The sequence below is a fragment of the Aspergillus tubingensis genome (genome assembly GCF_013340325.1).
Source record: "Aspergillus tubingensis WU-2223L DNA, scaffold_5, whole genome shotgun sequence".
Classification (NCBI taxonomy): Eukaryota; Fungi; Ascomycota; class Eurotiomycetes; order Eurotiales; family Aspergillaceae; genus Aspergillus; species Aspergillus tubingensis.
In genome coordinates, this window is record NW_023336279.1 from 752,677 (window position 1) to 772,465 (window position 19,789).

The 19,789-nt window shown below is 51.2% G+C and overlaps 4 protein-coding genes across 4 annotated transcripts; 3 read left to right on the forward strand and 1 right to left on the reverse strand.

Annotated features, from left to right (window-relative positions):
* Positions 1 to 1,718: 1,718 nt before the first annotated feature.
* On the forward strand, positions 1,719 to 3,122 carry AtWU_03581 (FAD/NAD(P)-binding domain-containing protein; the record flags this gene model as incomplete). Its single annotated transcript, XM_035498693.1, has 1 exon — positions 1,719 to 3,122. One exon carries the CDS (start codon positions 1,719 to 1,721, stop codon positions 3,120 to 3,122), a length of 1,404 nt encoding a protein of 467 aa, XP_035354586.1.
* A 1,564-nt stretch (positions 3,123 to 4,686) lies between these two features.
* AtWU_03582 (FAD/NAD(P)-binding domain-containing protein) lies at positions 4,687 to 6,219 on the forward strand (the record flags this gene model as incomplete). Its single annotated transcript, XM_035498694.1, has 2 exons — positions 4,687 to 5,356; positions 5,423 to 6,219. 2 exons carry the CDS (start codon positions 4,687 to 4,689, stop codon positions 6,217 to 6,219), a joined length of 1,467 nt encoding a protein of 488 aa, XP_035354587.1.
* A 36-nt stretch (positions 6,220 to 6,255) lies between these two features.
* AtWU_03583 (fatty acid synthase beta subunit) lies at positions 6,256 to 12,525 on the reverse strand (the record flags this gene model as incomplete). The annotated part of the gene is made up of 4 exons (XM_035498695.1): positions 6,256 to 6,648; positions 6,693 to 6,808; positions 6,857 to 7,339; positions 7,383 to 12,525. The coding sequence occupies 4 exons, from the start codon at positions 12,523 to 12,525 to the stop codon at positions 6,256 to 6,258; spliced, it is 6,135 nt and encodes a 2,044-aa protein (XP_035354588.1).
* A 966-nt stretch (positions 12,526 to 13,491) lies between these two features.
* Positions 13,492 to 18,862, forward strand: AtWU_03584 (fatty acid synthase alpha subunit FasA; the record flags this gene model as incomplete). The annotated part of the gene is made up of 3 exons (XM_035498696.1): positions 13,492 to 13,972; positions 14,021 to 18,696; positions 18,749 to 18,862. 3 exons carry the CDS (start codon positions 13,492 to 13,494, stop codon positions 18,860 to 18,862), a joined length of 5,271 nt encoding a protein of 1,756 aa, XP_035354589.1.
* Between the last annotated feature and the right edge of the window lie 927 nt (positions 18,863 to 19,789).

The following is a 19,789-nucleotide window of genomic DNA, read 5'->3' on the forward strand; positions in this document are numbered from 1 at the left end:
CCCGCCATGGAGGGGATCTGCTGTACGATCGTGTGATACTAAGTGCTAGGCCTGCAGCTGCAGCAACCTGCAGTGCAGCAAGCAGCTCGCATCCAACAATAGGCCAACCAAGAAAGCAAGAAACAGACCCTGACGTCTGGTCTGGTTGTCAGTTGGACGGGTTCCTACCGTGAGCAAGGCACAGCAGCTTCTTGCCGGGTGACAGGAAGTTGACGACAGAAGTTGGCAGCGAATTCTGCTGTCCCTCAAACTATTGTCTCTACGAGTAATTGTCTTGCCAATTTGGGAGTGAATAATCATCCTATTTCCCGGGGGATCCACGATAAACTGGAGCCACCGACATCATGCTATCAGTGGGAACAGACCTCCAAGGTGATCTCCGACTACAAGGCTTCTGGATGGGTAATCAGCCAGCCACAGGGACCACTGCACACGAGCTGCTCTAGTGGATTCACAGACTGCACGAGGTGCAGAAGTACCGGGCCCATTGTTCAGGGCCAGACCCACCGGTGGTGCAGGAGAGATGCTGATTGCAGGGAAGGACGGAGTAGCAGAGCGGATGCAGTGAGAAAGTAGGAGAATAGTAGCCAACCTGCTGTCCACCACACCGGAGAGAAGAGAGGAAGGAGCAAAGAAAACACTCAGTGATTCGTGTGTCAGAATGGCAGCTGCAGTTCATTCAAAGTCTGTGAGGGACCGTCCGACCTGAAGAAATGGCGAGTTGTGCGACCCACGGAAAATAAGGACAGGATACGTGGTGATTTTGTCAACAAGTGGAGGCGAAAGTTCTGTCGGGATGAGCTTTGGTTCATCGCTAGTGGCAGGATCCGCACCGATAGATCAGAGACTGGAGGATCCGCTCGGGCCAGCCGGTCGGATGGCACCATCCTGATTGGCGTGCGTGCAGAATCGAGATCCGAGCGATGAGTCGTCTGGCATAAATGAGCATTATATTAAATTTCGGTGGGTTTTAGCGTAGTGGGCGGTGGAAGCTGAGCGAAGGTGCAAAGTTTGTGATTCTGGTGACCATTCCAGGGCTGGTGGCGTCTCCTTTTCGTCTCTCCCGTGGGCCCCATCCACTGCTGGCTGCATTACAATTGAACCACTGCTGCAACCTGGTCCCAACTGACTGGCAACTAATTCCAGACGAGACCAGTCTTACTGGAAATGGTTAATTGACAGAAGAAGACAGCCAAATCGGGCCGAGATCGATCAGCCCGTGGATCACCAGCTGAGGATCGTCTGCAAAATGGAGCCACTATTGATGCTTGCTTTTTGCCAATTCGGACGGGCCGATACTGGCGCCAAAATGGTGGATCATTCAGAAGAGAATGCCACCATGTCACTGAGGGAAATTAGACGAGGAATAATGCTACCAAAAGTGGTAAATCTACAGAGCAGAAAGGGACAATGCGCACAGAGCAATGGATTGATCTGTTGTGCATGCGGGTTGACCGTCCCTACAGCTGCCATGCTGGAAGGGGATTCAGAACCAAACTGCCTGGCACCGGCCATCTGACTGTGGAACTGGTTGGCAGTTCGTGAAACTTGCCTGTGACCAGTGATTTCTCTTATTCCTGGTGTTTATGCATTATTTATACAAGCGTGGTCGCGATGGCAATCCACCATTGACAGCCGGGCTTTACATCAACCCTATCATCACTGTCATCAACAGCAATCAACTTAGCAATCAATCGCGATAGAATTGACAAATTGCCATGGCTCACACTCAGGACATTCTGGGCCAGTTGCCCCTCCTTCAGTCCTACACCCACGCCATCCTCTGTTTCCAGCTCGCCTCCAACACCACTCCCACCATTGACCTAGAATCCGCCGTGCAGCGGCTGCTAACCCTGTTCCCCATTCTGGCAGGCCAGGTCATCAAGACGGGTGCCTCGCCCAACTCAACCGGTGCCTACCAAGTCGTCCCTTATCCAGTTCGCAAATCCCCCATCATCCGCTACGTCGACCATCGCTCGGATCCCCAAATCCCCAGTTATAACACTCTGCGAACGGCACATTTTCCCTTCAACCAAATGCCAAGCATCCACTTCTCCCCTCCCCACCCGGTCTTCCCCATCCCCTATCCAGACACTGAACCCGCCCCCGTGCTCGACATTCAAGCCAATATCCTGAATGGAGGATTCCTACTCACCCTAGCCGCGCAGCATAACATCATCGACGCCAGTGGCATCTTCCAAATCGCCTCGCTACTGGCCCGTCTCTCGCGGGGCGAATCGATCCCAAAGGCCGAGGTCACCGAGGGCAACCTGGACCGCCGGGGTCTAATTCCCCTGCTGGATGACAGCCAGCCCCTCCGCTACGACTACTGCGAGTATCTCCCTTCGTTCATGCCGAAGATCCCCCCTAACCTGACAGCACTGTTCCCCACCTTCCAATGGGCTTATTTTCACTTGTCCAGACGGGCCGTCCAGGCGATCTACGCCGAGGCCGCAGTCGCCTCCCCGTCACACAGCACCCCTGTGCAGATCACCCCCAATGATGCCCTCACGGCATTTATCTGGCAACGACTAACGCTTACTCGTCTCCACCACTCCCCTAGCCCGCTCGCTGCCACTGAAGTCTCTAAGATCTCGCGTGCCATGGACCTCCGTCGTACTTTGCACCTCTCCCCAGCCTACATGGGACACATGATCCGTACCGCTACCCTCCGTCTCCCGCTGGGCGAGATCACCTCGCTGCCGCTGGCTACGCTGGCTGTGAAACTTCGGAATCAAGTTGCCGAGCTACGCACGCTGGATGCTGTGCGCGACTACGCTACGTTTCTAGCGCGGCAGCCAGACAAGAGCAAGATTGCCTACAGCGGGGGCGGGTTTCAGCCGGCTACGGATCTGAGTTGCTCCAGTATCGCTCATGTGGACTATGATCGGTTGAGTCTGGGGGGTGCAATGGGACGGTGCGAGGGAGTTCGTCGCCCGGGAGGGGGAGTATTGCCAGGCGGTTGCTACATCGGACCGGCGGGGGACTGGTATGGCAGTGTGGGAGATGAGGAATTTCGTCAAGAGACGGGAATAGAAGTGCTACTGTGTTTGGATGGATGGGAAATGGAGGGGCTGAGAGAGGATGAGCGGTGGAGGGAGTGGGTGGAGTATGTTGGGTGATAGTTAGTATACGTGCCATGATAGTAAATGATAACGAGATAGACATGACTCGCGATCTACAGTAGTTCGAACTCAATTGTAGATAACACAGTAACCCTCCAACAGTATGGGGGTATCTCTACTCCCATCCATCTGCCTTCAATATCCCCTCGCTGCCTCTGCCTCTCCCAGCACAATCAACACCATCTACGAAGCGAAGTAGATTTAAACTGCTCACCCCAAATATGACACCTCACACTCCACCTGCAACATGCAACATGCACCTCAACCCCCACTCCAATCCCACATCCCAAACTCCGTAATCGGCACTCCCACGAGGAGAAGCAGAAGCAAAAGCAGAAGCAAAGGAGAAGCACAGTTCAACCCCTGCCCCGGGCACTACACTACACACCCATCTGACCTGTCCTCCCCCCTCCATCAGTCCTACACTCCATTCTCCCTAACAATAAACCATAGAAATCCCCGATCCGTCCGTCAACCAAACTCCCGCATTCATATCCCCGAACACACAAACCAGACACACACAGTGTAACAACCCATTAAGAAGGAGCGTCTTCCGGAGAATTAAAACACCACATATTGACCCCTCAGATACTAGCTAAGCATTTAATTGGAAAGTTAGAAATGTTGTAAACGCCGTTCCATCTTTCCGTCTGTCCGCCCGTACAATATGTTCCTTGGTTCATTTATTTTGTTTGTTCCGTCGCCGCCCGCCCGTCCGCCCGTCCGGCCCGGACCGGACCAATACAACACACACAACTCACCACATCATAACATGACAATAACAGAGCATTGTACTTCAGGGGTGCATGTGTGCAACATTGAAGAGGGAAAAAAGGAACAGGTGTGACAGACATGGATTATAGTGAAACGGGTTTCATGTTGAAGGGAAATCACTCAGTTCAATAGTAGTGCATGAGACACGCCACCAGGATACTAGTACTAAGTAGTGATGGTATGTGATCCGGAATATATTTCCTGCCCTAACGGAGAATCTTTACGCTTCGGTTCAGAACATCACTGGCACTCTTTCAGTTGTACCACAACTATAACCATAACCAACAGAAACAAAACACAAAGAATAGGACTAGAGATATTCCCAACCCGACCAACATTAATTTCCCCTCCGAACAAGATATTCCTTCATCCGGGAATCACATCCTAGCCTGTACTCCAGTTTCTGTGCAACACCACAACCAACGGAAGAAGGGAGGGAACTGCGGACTGTGTGACGTAGCACAAGAGCTAAGCTACGATGCTGGTCCTGGTTCAATTCCTAAAACCGGTTCGTGTAGGTGCTGGTTTGGTTCCTGGGGTACATACATATTGTGTTACTATTATTCTGTCTTTAGTGTTACACTGGTTTTAGCTAGGACTGGGATGATGGAGATGCTTAACATGGTTAAGCATTCCTTGCTTACTTACTTACTACTGTTTACTCTGTAAGTAGATACTATCAGCAACAGTAGTAAACTTGTTAGTTAGTAGTATACACTAAATGATTACGTCCTCTATCATATCAGACATACACACCATCCATCACAACCACCTCAATAAGGGAGCAATGACAGAAAAAAGCCCTCCCATCGAAATCGCCATCATCGGCTCCGGCCTAATCGGGACCCTCCTCGCCCTAGGCCTTCTCAACATCCCCAACTCCTCCACCACCAACTCAAACCTAACAACGCTCCGCATAAAAATCTACGAACAATCCCCCACAACCCACGAACTCGGCGCCGGAATCGGCTTCACGACCTGCGCGCGGAAATGCATGACGCTCATGGATCCGCGCATCGCGGAGTGCGTAGCGCGCGTAGCGACACTCAACGGCGAAGCGGAAGATCCAGACTACTGTATGCGGTTTGTGGATGGGTTTAGGACGTATACGGGGGGTGAATGTTGGGGGACGTCGAAGGGTGGAGAGGGAGGAGGTGTTGATGTGAGGGGGATCAGAGGGGATTATTACTCAGATAGAATTGAAGATAATAATAATAATAATAGGGAAGGCGAGGATGAGGGTAAAGGCGTGCACGTCTCCGGGAAAGTCTACAAGTTGTATGCCGGCCCAAGGGGGTTCGAAGGATGTCATCGGGGCCAGTTTCTCGATGAAGTGATGAAACTTATGCCTGAGGGAGTAGTGGAATATAATAAGCGGGTGGAGGGGTATGAGTATCTCCCTTCAGGGAGGATACAATTGGGGTTTAGTGATGGGGGGAGGGTGGAATGTGATCTTGGTATGTACTTCTTCCCATCTACAATTAATCAATCCCTAGCTACATGATATTGACGAAGTATGATAGTCCTCGCCTGCGACGGCATCAAATCTCTCATCCGCACCCATCTCTACCCTGGGACAAAGCCCCAATACACCCACCAATTCGCCTTTCGGGGCTTAGTACCAATGACCACCGCAATCAGCAAACTAGGCCGCTACCGCGCCCTGCGACAGCACATGCACTGTGGGCCACGAGCACACGTGCTGCATTTCCCCGTCGCGAAGCAACAGCTCATGAATGTCGTTGCGTTCGTGCAGGATCCAAATGACTGGATGCATTCCGGGATGACAGCACCAGCGAGGAAGAGTGAAGTCGTGGACGCGTTCCAGGAATGGGGTCCGTTTGTGCGCGCTGTGATTGATCTGCTGCCTGAGGAGCTGGATAAGTGGGCTGTTTTTGATACTTATGACAGTCCGGTGCCAAAGTATGCGGAAGGGAGGGTGGCGCTGGTGGGGGATGCGGCGCATGCGTCGTCGCCGCATCATGGAGCTGGAGCGGGGATGGGGGTCGAGGATGCGTTGGCGCTGGTTACGGCTATTAGGAGGGCAAGGGAGGATGTGGATCGCGGGGTGGAGGTGAATGGGGCGTTGGAGGCGGCGGTGAGGGCGTATTCGAGGGTGAGGTATGAGCGGTCGCAGTGGTTGGTGAGGAGTAGTCGCGAGGTGGGATGGACGTATGAGTGGATGAAGGAGAGTGTTGGGGCGGATATGGATCGTGCGTTTGCAGATATCAAGGAGAGGAGTCATCGGGTGTGGTATTTTAATGTGGATGCGATGGTGGCAGAAGTGGAAAGACAGTATCGTTGGTGTTTGTGGAACTAGCTAGCGTACGCAGTGATGGAATTCTAGGGTATCTATTCACACACCCTTTCTTAACATCTCTTCTAGGACGGGACTGTGTGTCCTCTCGTATGCTTCCCGAATATACTCCTCATCCACTGAAAATGGTCGCGCCATTACATTGGGGATGTACCGTCGCAGTGCTTCCAGATCCACGTTTCCCTCCAGAAACCCCGGTCGGAGCAAGCACTGTCGGAACCGGTCCACAGTTGACCGCAGGTGACTCGAGTGGAAGGGCACGTCGATACCTTCTAATGGAATCGTGGCTTGCCCTCGTCGAAGCTGTATCGGCGGCGATAATTCTCTTGCCTTAGAAAGTAGCCGATGGATTATATTGTCATGTTGTAACTCCATTCCATCGGACTGAGAGATGTAGTCCAGCATCCGCCCAAGCACGCAAAGATTGGTCACCTAATACATTAGCATTTACAAGGCAAAGAGGCTCGAATACTCACCGTCCCTGAACACACATATTGCTCACCGTCAATATTATAGTTGACTACCTCGAGAAGCTCCTCACTAGCCAGACCAATCCTTTGCACCAGCCTACTCAAACCTGCTTCATCAAAGACTGAACAGTTAGCCCAAGCCCAGCCTGTAGCAGCCTCGTGTAACTTACATCGTCCAACACGCTTAGGATTGACCGCCACCATGCCGTACGCGTTCCCGTTGCCCCCTGCCACAGATGCCTGCATCATGAGTCCCCGGTAAAACGCCAACTCTGCCAGAGCTCCCATGGGAATTGAATTGGACAGAGCGGACAACGCCCCGAATTCTCCCAAAGAATGACCCGCATACATTGCATCTGGTGATATGTAGCCCCTGCTACGGAGGTCGGCTACTGCCGCTGCCTCAAATAGCAAAATCGCCGGTTGGGCGAACTGGGTAGAGTATAACAGTCCCCGTGAATCAGTGAATGTGTAAGAGGTCGAACATGGACTGAGCCCCTGCAGAACAGGGGTCTCCACACGGGACCCATCGGCGAGCACTGTCTCCGTAGTAATGGCGAGATAATTCTGTCGGATTTGGCGGCCTCGCTTGCCTCCGAAGTGGACGGTAACCGACTTTGGATTGTTCTTGACAATTTCCAAAACAGACCAGCCTATTTCCGTAAGCGTTTGTCGCAGCATCGGCAGATTACGTACCATACGACGCAAACAATTGCGCATCAATCTCATCCCACAAAGCTTTGGCCACCGGACTTGACTGGTACAGATCCATGCCCATGCCCTTGCTCTGGCTGCCTTGACCAGTGAAGAGATAAGCGGTTGCAGGCTGGTCAATCACGGCTTCTGCTTCCAACACCTTTTCTTGGCCATCTTTTCGGACAACTTCAACTGTCAATCGCATGCGCCCATCGATCATTCCAGTATGTTGTATATGGACGACCAGCTTTTCCAGTGGCATAACCATTCCGGTAAACTTCGCTGCAAACTGTCGAAGACGCAAACGATCACCCCCGAGAGCTAGGTGCTCCAATGCCGCTACCGCAACTGCCGAGGTACTCATCCCGTGACATATTGTGCCCGGGAGATCTGCCAGAGAGGCAAAAATGGTCGACACATGTATCGGGTTGTAATCCGTGGATATCTCAGCATATGCTTGATTACTGACTGGCATTTGGATATCGATAGATGAGGGACCAGTCCACCCTGGCTTGTGTAGCATCGTCTGCTTGCTCACTGGACCCCCTCTGCGCTCGAGAAATTGCAGCACTGGATTTCCAGCACAATGAGCGCATTCAAAGTCAACAAATCCGACCTCCTGACCCGGAATACCACCATCATCTAAGCAAGCGGTTCCGGTCACACGAAGGCTCTTGAAACCACTCTCATTGTCCACTTCATGAGTCTCTATACTGAAGACAAGATCTCTGCCTACAAGAGTTGTGGCAGTATCGTGCAGCTGAAACCACGGGCGACGCCGCAGGACCGTTTCTTCCAGGGCTGACCTGATATGGAGTGCCCACTGCGTTTGTTCCCGTCTGAATGTCGACTCCGAGCGAAATGAACCTCGATACAGAAACGTAGATGTGATCTTCATGACCGCTTTTCCCGATCGAATAATTTGGGCTTCAATAACAACCACTTTGCCTGCATCTTCCACATACACAGCTTGCACCCGCGACCGACAGCTGACACCATCGCCAACACGTAATGTATCTGCACCGGCACAGTATTCAAATGTATTAGAACGGTGAACCAGACATAATAAATCACCATCGATCTCTCCAGTTACCAAAGGCTTGGTGATAACGTCCCACGCAATGACTACCCCAGCGCTGATTGGCAGGATATCCGAGTTTGTTTTGATCAGTCGGGAATCCGGGAATGCCGGACCCACCGCGGCGATCAAACCATCCACCAGTTCGCGTGTGAGAATCATTTCCCGACCGTGATAAGTCTCCTGAATGCCAATATCGGCCTTCTGCATCCACAGATTACTATAAAATGTCCTCGCACGTGCATTTCGCTTCGAGGTGATCTCAGTAAGCGCGAACGGGATGCCGTTGGGATCATACCGGTACACCAACTGGAGTGGATCAGAGACTTGAGGGGGGTAGAGATCTACTCTGATCTCGAGGCCATCGAGACATGACACTTTCATGAGAGAAGTAGCTCCGCACGGATCTTGAACAGTCACACACGCCTCTGAATGCTCAGCATTGTATCGAACCTTTGTGTCCGGGTACAATGCGATGAACTGCTGAAATGGATTCTTTTGGCGTCGTCGATTTCGAGAGATGACCTTGTCCTCGAAGATGGCCCGTAGCCACGGTGATAAGTTTTCGCTCTTGGTAATGACGGCACCCACTGAAAGGGAACGATCATCCGTAGTCTCCGAAGCTGTGGATGAGAGGGCGAGCTCGTCCATAGCAATCTCCTTGGCACCCGATACTGAGGACCAAGACTCTGGCGTGATCAGTCCGCTGCCTGAACTAGGCGAAGAGGTGTCGGTACTGCTATCACGCTGCATACGTTCAACGAGGCCACTCATTATATTGTCCAAGATTTCTTTTGCTGACTCGTCTTGCCGAACGGAGTATTGAGCTGCCACCGGGCCTTGTAGGATGCAAACTCGTTCAGCATCTTGGTCGACAACAGCATCAACATCCTCTGCCTGCCAAAGTGAATCTTTCTTGAAATAGAACTCAAAGTCATCATTCAAAGCAGGTATAAAGTTGACTGGCTTCTGGTTTGGCATTTTACTCCTCATCAAGAAGAAAGAAACATCCTCTGGATTCATGATCTCGTGGGAAGCACTAGGACACGCAACGGTGAAGGCGTCGAGGAACTGCATCGGAGCTTCGGATAGGACCGACTGTGTGAGGTCTGACTTGAGGGTATCAACCCGAAGTAGGCGCTCTAATGCTCGAGTGGCCATGGCCATGGTAAAGACAACATACGATGGGTCAATCCACCGTTTCTGCTGGTTGACATACATCAGCTCCACCATACGATGCAACACTTCAGTGTAAGTCATGTCATCCAGGTCCACTATGTCACCCAAACTGTTGCGGCCAAACCACGGCTTGGCAAATTCAGCATTCAGGCGCTGTATTATCGAACTCCGGTGCTTTTCCAGGTATGCAATGCGGTCTTTCCGAGGCAGACTAAAAACCGTTTGATCCATATCTGCCCATAAGCTCACACCTTTGGTTGCAATCTTGTGGATGGGCTCGCCCAGTTCTGACTGTACCGTGATGATTCCACCAGCAGGTCCAGAGTACGTTTTCTCCCAGTCGCAGTCAGGAACACCAGATGTCCTGAAGATAATGTCCTTGACAGGAGATGAGGTGTGCGCTTCCCGAGCTACCATCAAACGACTTCCCAGTAGCACACCATCAAAAGGCATGCACGGATAACCCAAGGCTAGTGACCATTGCCCAGTTATGTAAGGGTATATACTTTCACTATCACCAAACCCACTTCCAGCTACTAGATAAATATTATGCTGCTGTCGAATAGTCGCGTAAGTACTGAGTATCGGAGCGTGGAAGTCCTCGAAAGAGTGATGGCCTCCGCCACGCCCACCTGTCCATTGCAGTATGATTGGAAAGTCGGGATGTGCCCTGGCAATGTCGATCACCCGTCGAATGCTTGACAACGATCCTGGCTTGAAGCTGATGTGGCGCAGCCCGAGGGTCCGAATATACTCCGATGCTATCTCCATGGAGGGAACGCCGGCTCCAATTGTTATACCATCGATAGGCACGCGAATATGAGACAGTCGACGTATCAATGCAATCTGCCACCGCATGGCTTGGGGCTTAGCATATATAATGTTGCAGGTGATACCGCGACCAGCGGGGATATGAGCAACAAGGTCGTTGATTGCGGTAGTCATGTCAGAGCTGTCCCTGTAGCCACCTCCGGCAAGCTCTGCATGATATCCAGCATTCATTATGGCAGAAACAAAGTCCCAGTGAACAGTAGTGGGTGTCATACCAGCTACAACCACCGGAGGGGTACCCAAAAGGCTAGAGATTCGCGTCCGTATGGATCCTGCGGTCAGACGCGGTCGAAACTGTTGAGCCCAGCTAAGAGGCCTCAAAGACGAGTCGAGCAGGCGCGGAGAGAATAGATCTCGCATGGTACCTATATCAGAGTCACGAGTCTCGAGATCGCCACCTTGAATAACGCGGACGCCCTTCCCTTCCACAATCCTTTGAACCATCGATCCAAGTCCACCCCGATCAAAAACGATGATGTGCGATGGTGACATGACTAGCTCTTCTCCAGATAAAGCTGTGGGCCAATCGCAATTCTCCCGAGCAATGGCATTGAAAATTTCATGCAGTATATTCCCACAACGCTTCCGCAAATCTTCTCCAGTGGACGTGTGGTAGACGGGAATCTTTAGTTGCTCCTTCGCGATGTATTGTCCTGGGAACCGTGACTTCAAGGCTGTGACAGCTTTCGCAAGGTATTCGGTATGAAATGGTGCACTGATTGGTAGGAATCCATGTTGAATAGCCGGCTTCCGGTTGCTGAAGGGAACCCGACTAGTGTCAGTGTCGGGGCCTTTCATGCTCTGGAGCTGACTATCCAAATGCACCAAGGATGCAATTGGCCCTGCCACCACAAAATGGTCACGCCCATTAGCTAAGGCTGGTTGGATTTTCTCATCTCGCGGTAACGTTTCGTTCAAGCGACCTAGTATAGACCCAAGCTGCTCCCTAGAAACACCCCGCACAATAAGCATGTATGACGGCGCAGCGTTTGTCTCATTCAGGGCGGACGTGGTCACTCTCGAATAGCTATTGGGCGCAGTTTGGTGACATTCCAATCCAAGCCAAAACAAAGCTTCAAGTGCAAGGTGAGAGTTTGTATAGAATGTATCCCAGGAGTCGGACGCGGATATGACTGTGGATATCAATAAACCTTGCGAGTGCCCGGTAGTTGCCGAAAGCATCGCACGTAGCTGCCCTGGGTCCATGTGCAGAACCCGGCAGGTCACTGTATATCGTGCCAGGCTCAGCAGCCCGATAACAGGAACACTGACTGGAGCCTGGGCTATGTATTCACCTTCTGGGATAGTCGATACGTCGCTGATCCACGTCATCAAGTCCAGTGACTGTCCACGGCGACTGAACCAGGAATCTGGAAGCCTAGAGAGTTCAGAAAGTAAAGTAGCAGTCTGCTGAATAAAATACTCCAGTAGAGGCCTATATGTGGTGTATAGGTCTGCCAACTCCTGCACACATGTCCGACTTGCCTCACCTTGGCCACCAAATACGGCCATTAGGCGAAATCCACTAGCCTGCACATGGTCTAATAAAGCGCTGCCCCTGGAAAGGCTGCGCGAGGCTGTACATGTTATATCACCACTGGCCTCAACAGCATCGTAATAGATCCTTAACCACTTCTGCCGTTCGCTAGCGACCGTAGACAACTCCGCGATGAGGCAATGTATCTCGTTATCGCCGTGCAAGAATTCGGCCTCAAAAGCTCGCAATACAGCTGCTAGTGAATACCTGGAAAGCCCTTGCTGAGGAAGAAGAAACTCAATGAAAGCCAAACATAACAAGGCTGAATCCTGCGAAATGTTGGGGTGAGAAGAGAAGTGCGATATAAACGCCGTTCTATATGACTGGATGCATGGGAAGTGCTTGATAGGAATCGGTAAAACTAGCTTGCTGTCTATAAGATCGAAATAAAGATCAGCTGTAACAGAACGAGCTGGGGATGACGTATCAGACACTGGTGGCGAGGGCGAGAGAGCAGCGCACATGGCATCTGCCGGTGCTGAATATGCCACACCAGTAGGGGAAATCTCAAGTGCCATGCCGACCTCGCTATTTTGCAAGATCCAGCCAGTTATTAATCTTCAGTGATTCATTTTGAAGCATAACATAGTCCACTCGTTGATTCATCACTCTGGAGTCGGAGGTAGACTTTCGTGCAGCACACACTAGTCCATCCTTTGCGTTGTCGACGGCGCTCCTAGTCAGTTCGAGATCGCGATATGGGGTCAGACTCTTCCTGCAGTAATTTTCTCCACTAGTGTGTAGATGCATTGCTGATCCGGGGTAGTCAATGACGGGAAACAGCCCACTTTCTTCTGCATAATCTTATTGAAACCCTTCTGCCTGGCCGGAGTTTGGCCAGGCCCAGCCCTACACCCACACTTGTCCTCCCCGGAGTTTCGCAGACGGAGTTTTAGTGCCTAGCCACCCGGAGGCTTTTAACACGTCAGGTTCCCTGTGACTGGTTGGAAATAGACTCCAGTAGAAAAGAGGCCAGGAGACCTGGTACTTTTCACCTCCACATCTGGCAGCCTAGATGTCGATGTACATGAAGCGCAGTCGTCGGGGGTAGTCTTTCTATACTCACATCGCGACCAGGCGGTAGTGGCTCCGGTATTCGCCTATTACCAGGATGGTCCCTATCGAGAATGTAATTGGCCGACTTTTTCTCTCATGCGCCTGCCCCAAATTTAATCTGAATCTCGCAACGCTCTAAGCCTTCTAGCAAGGAACCTACAAGCGCCGACTTGATAACTTCTCCACCCATAGAGCTTGTTTCCATGGCTCCCAATGGGATAGTAGGTTCACCCACCCACAGCAAGGTAGCCACTAGGCATGAGGAGAAAGATTTGGCGTACAGGTTGTTCATCGAGCTACTTGCGTAGGTTCCCTGACTCTCCTAAGCACAAGTGCGATATGTTGAACGCCGCTCATAGGTATCAGCTAGCATCTCCAGTAAGATGGTGAGTTCCACTTCCCACTAATTTGCGATTCAGCCATTGATAATGCTCAGGATCGAAACGCAGAACGAGCTTCTCCGGAGACCATCGCCAGTGCAGCGGTTCATCGAGATCGGCCCGCGGAGTACGCTCACAAGGATGGCTAGAAAGTCCGCTTCGATACATCATGATCGACATACTCCATCGCAGTGGTCGCATTTGCAATTTATTTCGTATCAAGATGACCGGAACAGAATACTCTATGAGTATCCAGACCCTGTGCGGCTGCCATCCACCATTCAAAGGACAACCTCAGCATCGACTTCGACTCAATTGGCCGTTGCCGTAGAAGGCTCTCGATCTGATGGAGAGTCAGAATCAGTAGCAGCATCCCTGTCCTTCACCCCTATAAAGACTTCTGCTCATGTACCCAGCGCCAAAGTTTCACTTTCGGCGCGTCACATTCTCTTAGCGATCACGGGTCAGAAGTTGCGGTGCTCTTTCGACCAAGTGCCAATGGACACGACGATCCGGAATTTGTCGGGAGGTGTGTTCCATTAACAATACTTCATGGTCAACATACTGACTTCTCCAGGAAAGTCCACTCTTCAGAATGAGCTGATAGGTGATTTGGTCGCCGAATTTGGCCGCGTCCCGGAAAGCATGGAAGATATGTCCTTGGCCAACCTAGTGGAAGCACTTCAGGGACGATTTTCGGGCAAGCCAGGAAAACAGATGTCGGCATTGATATCCAGGTTTATATCAAGCAAAATGCCGGCAGGATTTAACCAGAGATCGGCACAGATGTACATGCATTCAAAGTGGGGCTTGGAGGGCGCTGATGGAATGATTCCTATATGCCTTGCCATTACTGTGCAGCCGTCATCTCGTCTGGCGGATGCAGGGGCCGCGCATGCATATCTGGACAACCTCGTTGGTCAATACGCGGAGTTCGAAGGGATAACTATGTTGCCAACGCAGCGACGACTAGATAACGAAAATGGATACTCGGAGCCCACTCCAATAGATGCAGTGGCGCTCAGTGAACTTCGAAAGGAACAACAAGATCTCCAACACAAGCAGCTGAGATTGCTTGCAGATTATCTGAAGATCAAGCCTGGCGATCATGGGGATTCGGCACAGTCGGTGGATCATATATCAGACTTGCAAGAAAGTTTGGACCAGTGGAATGCAGAATTTGGCGAGGAGTTCCTACAAGGCGTCCGACCTAGCTTTAATCTCCAGCAAGTCAGACACTATGATTCTTCGTGGAACTGGGTCCGTGAAGACCTGCTTAAGTGGATATATGCGATTTCACAGGGATCTAAAGACGCGGTGCTTTCAGAGAAAGGTGGTCGCCTACGTCGGATTCTGAATCGCTGGGACCCTGGCTGCACGGATATCATCTTACATCGACTGGAGATGTCGACTTCCACAGCCTGCGAGATGAAAGGCCATGTTGTGATGTTGAACCAAGTCCTGAAGTTAGGAATTCGGGCTCAAGCGACTGACCCTGTACACATCCATACATTGCCTCCTTTGATGCCAAGTATCAGTATCCGCAGCTCAGGACGTTTGGAATATATGGAAACAAGTCGCTCGGTATGCAGCTACGCGGACGTAATCCGCCGAGGCTATCTTTCTCGTACCGGTACCAAAGCGCCCACCCCTTTTGTGCATATTAGAACACGCAACGTCGATAAGGACTGGACGTACGACGCAAAAGCTACTGAGATGCTTCATCAAGTGATGGATGCTGGCCTCACCACGGGTTTCAGTTATGTTGGTAAAACAGTCCTTGTGACAGGTGCCGGTCCTGGTTCCATTGCTGTAGAGATTATCCAAGGGCTTCTTGCCGGTGGTGCAAGGGTCCTTGTCACTACAAGCCGTACAATCTCCACGACGGCTAGGTTCTACCAGAGTCTCTTCAGGAAGTACGGAGCTCGCGGGGCTAGTTTGACGCTACTCCCAATGAACCAAGCCAGCAGACAAGACTGTGAGGCTATAATCGGACATATATACGGCGCAGAAGCATCTGCTCGTAATGACGTGGATTGCATCATTCCGTTTGCCGCTATTCCACAAACCGGTGAGCCCGACACTCTAGGCAGCCGTCAGGAACTTGCCCTCCGAGGGATGCTTGTGAACCTCCTGCGGCTGGTGGGTCTCGTTTGTCGCGAAAAGGAAAAGCGACGCATAAATACCAGACCGACGATGGTGACTCTACCCTTGTCATGCAATGAAGGGACATTCGGTGGAGACGGCCTTTATGCGGAGGCCAAGATTGGACTCAAGTCCTTATTCAATCGATTCCACTCCGAAAGCTGGTCGACGTATGCCACTATCTGTGGAGCCGTCATGGGGTGGACTCGAGGAACTGGATTGATGCGCTCATCGGATATGATAGCAGCAGAGATGGAAAAGCTCGGTGTCATCACCTTTAGCAGGGCCGAGATGGCCTTCAATATCCTGGCGCTGCTATCACCGGCCATCACTGCTCTTGCCGAAGAGACACCTGTATATGCAGATCTAACTGGCGGATTTGGGGCCATGTGGAATTTAAAGGAACATATCGCAGCGAGTCGTAAGGCCGTGGCCGAAAATCTTCGTTTGGGTGTTGTTCTGGCGGAAGAGGAGATACATCACGAAGCAGCCCTCCACGGACAGCAGGCAAACTCTCATGCACAGGAGCCAGAAGTAAGGAATAAGCGAGCCAACCTCAATATTGGGTTCCCTTCGATAGCGAGGCAGGAGGATATGATGGCGAGGCTTCCCGATCTTCAAGGAATGATTGACCTTTCGCAAACGGTCGTCATCGTAGGATTCTCAGAGCTTGGGCCATGGGGAAGCTCACGCACACGATGGGAAATGGAAAGCCAGGGTCAATTCTCGTTAGAAGGTTACGTTGAGATGGCGTGGATGATGGGTCTGATCAGACACATTACAGGCGATCTCAAGGGCCAGCCATACGTTGGATGGATCGATGTCGTGACAAGCGAGCCGATCTCGGATGACGAGATTCCTGAAAGGTACCACCAACAGATTATAGAGAACTCTGGCCTTCGTTTTATTGAACCTGATGGACTCAACACCTACGATCCATCACGAATAGAGTTCATGCATGAAGTTGCGATCGAAGATGATCTGCCGCCGTTCGAGAGCTCGAAGTCAGCGGCCGAAGCATTCAAGTTGCGCCATGGGGACCATGTCTTTGTCCAACCAATCTTAAATTCGGACAATTATCGTGTCTTCATGAAGAAGGGTGCTGTGGTAATGGTGCCCAAGGCAATTCCTTTCCACCCTTTAGTGGGCGGAAGGGTCCCCAAGGGATGGGACCCTTTGCGATACGGCATTCCCGGGGATATTGTTCAGGAGGCCGACCCCACTACTTTGTATGCTCTTTGCTGCGTCTCGGAGGCATTCTTGTCCGCTGGCATCCAAGATCCGTACCAGATGTATCAGTATATTCAGGTCTCTGAGGTAGCCAACTGCTTAGGTACTGGGGGCGGTCCTATGAAGACGATCCAGAGCATGTACCGCGACCGGTATCTCGATCGGCCAGTCCAAGGAGATATTATACTTGATCACTTTTCTAACACCATGGGCGCATGGGTGAACATGCTCCTTCTTTCTTCCTCGGGTCCACTCAGGACGCATGTCGGGGCATGTGCCACAGCCATAGAATCATTGGACAGCGGATGCGAAGCTATTAAGAGTGGGAAGTGCAAAGTTGCTATTGTTGGCGGGTGTGATGATTTTGGAGAAGAAGTCGCTTACGAATTCGCCGGCATCAAGGCTACTGCAAATACCAAAGAGGAGTTGGCTAAAGGTCGTCTTCCGGGAGAGTTCTCTCGCCCTACCACAAGCTCCCGTAGCGGGTTTGCAGAGTCAGCTGGCTGTGGAGTACAAATAGTGATGGCTGCTGATCTTGCCCTTGAGATGGGGCTGCCAATCTATGGCATTGTTGCTTACACGCAAATGGCGAGTGATCAAATCGGCCGATCGATCCCGGCCCCAGGCAAGGGCATCCTGACGGCTGCACGAGAATCAGCAGACGCCCGGCACTCGCCGTTACTGGATCTTGAAATTCGACGTGCGGGATTCGAAAGAGAGGTAGCCGAAATTCGTCAGCAAGCATGGGATGGGCAAGTGAGCAGCACGTGCCAAACTGAGAGTACCATCTGTGCAACCGAAGAAAGAATTAAATCAAGGCTACGAGATGCCCAGAACCGGTGGGCTAACAGTATCCGCGTGCAAGATGCCAGCATCTCTCCCCTAAGAGCCTCACTAGCAACATGGGCCCTATCGATCGATGACATAGGTGTTGTTTCGAGCCATGGGACTTCAACCCGAGCTAATGAGCTTAACGAGGGAGAGGTGATTAACACTCAAATGAACCACCTGGGTCGACGGAGAGGTAATCCACTACTATGCGTGTGTCAGAAATCCGTGACAGGGCATCCCAAGGCAGCTGCAGGCGCCTGGCAACTTAACGGCTGCATACAAATGTTCCGCGACAGCATAGTCCCAGGGAACCGCAACGCAGACAATATAGATGAGCAGCTCCGACAGTTTAAGCATCTGGTCTATCCCATGGATTCGATGAAGGTGCCTGACATGAAGGCGACCATGCTTACCTCCTTCGGCTTTGGTCAAAAGGGTGCGTTGGCTGTGGTGATATCACCCAGGTATATCTTCTCGGCCGTTCCGACTGCAACATTTGAAGACTACCGAACTCGGGTGTTACAGAGGCAGCGAACAGCCAACGTAGAATTTGTCACACGGCTAATGAAGAACTCCTTGGTCCAAGTCAAATGTGATCCACCGTGGAAAAGTGCTGAGACTATGCAAAGTGTCTTCCTTAACCCGGACAGTCGCTTAGCTGCTGATGACTCCTTCGGGGCGGAGACTCCACTTAAAGCTCCTACTCCAGATAGTGTAGGCGAGAGATCGGATGTCACCGCTGCGCTTGTTCAGTCTCTGCTCGAGCGTGTTACTCGGCGCTCCGGTGCAACGACACCAACCAGCGTTGGAGTCGACGTGGAGGAGATCATGAGCCTCCACATTGAAAACCTCAATTTTCTGCAGCGCAACTTCACACCTGCAGAACGAGACTACTGTTCTAAGGCAGCGAACCCACGCTCCGCATTTGCGGGTCGGTGGAGTGCCAAAGAGGCCGTTTTCAAAAGCTTCCGGGTGCCTTCTATGGGTGCAGGGGCTGCGATGCAAAATTTCGAGATCCTGGAAGAAAGCGGGAATCCTTATGTCAAGGTATGTTTGGCCATTACACCATTGATTTCCAGTATCAACTAACATGGCTCAGCTTCACGGACACGCTCACGCTGTGGCGATGTCCAAGGGTATCAGCAAGATTGAACTGGCGATCGGCCATTCTGGGGAAGTGGCTGCTGCCGTAGCGCTAGCCAGGTGGGCCTGAGTGACTTATCGGCCCCAGTCATTCTTAGTGCCAGGACGATCAGGAAGTAGAGTGATGTTTCCAGACAGTCTCAGTGATAATCCTTATAGATAGCACATAAGGTCTGTTTCATCCTAAAAAAAACTGGTTACCGAGTTCAACGCCTGGCTGGAAATACAAGGATTACACCTAGTTTGGCAGGAAACCGAGAGTAGAGCTAAAGATGGTGTGTGCAAGAGAAAAAGAAGGAAAATGAAGCCGGACTTGTTCCACAACGGATAAGGGATCGTCCGCTTTCCGATCACGTGCCATGGGCGCTTTCCTATTGCATCGCGTCAATGAATGGCAGAGTATCTCCAAGGAATTACGATAAACAACCTTGTGTCCCTTTTATACAGCTGGTGGTAACGAATTTCACTGTCTTACAAGCGAACCTCAGTGTTGATGCAAAATCATCTGAACCTACAATCCTCTCCGTCTCTAGATTCAGGAACAATTAGCCAACAGGAATTTACGCATTATCCTCTCACTAAATAGCTCCCTGCTTCATCGTCCAGGTTCATAGACTCCACGATTGATTCCTTCTTAAGCAACCCGCAAACGGCGCAGTCAACCTGCATATTAGCTTAGAACCAGCTTTTTAGCTATGTTGGCCGACACATCGGCTACTAGTACCAGATCACCTCTAGACACCTTTTAGCAACAATGTTGCTTGAATGGATCTATCATCATGATGAGAGTTGATATCAATTTCTGGATGGATTCGACTCTTTGCTATACGTTTTGAATTATCTCGAGACTATACTATAACTTTAATGAGGCTCATGCAGAGCCAGAGATATAATGCCATCAATGTGAATAGGGTGGACATTGATTGTGAATAACCGGAATATAGGAAAACTATCAGGTACTATTCACACCACCTACAAACCCTGATGACTATGGGAG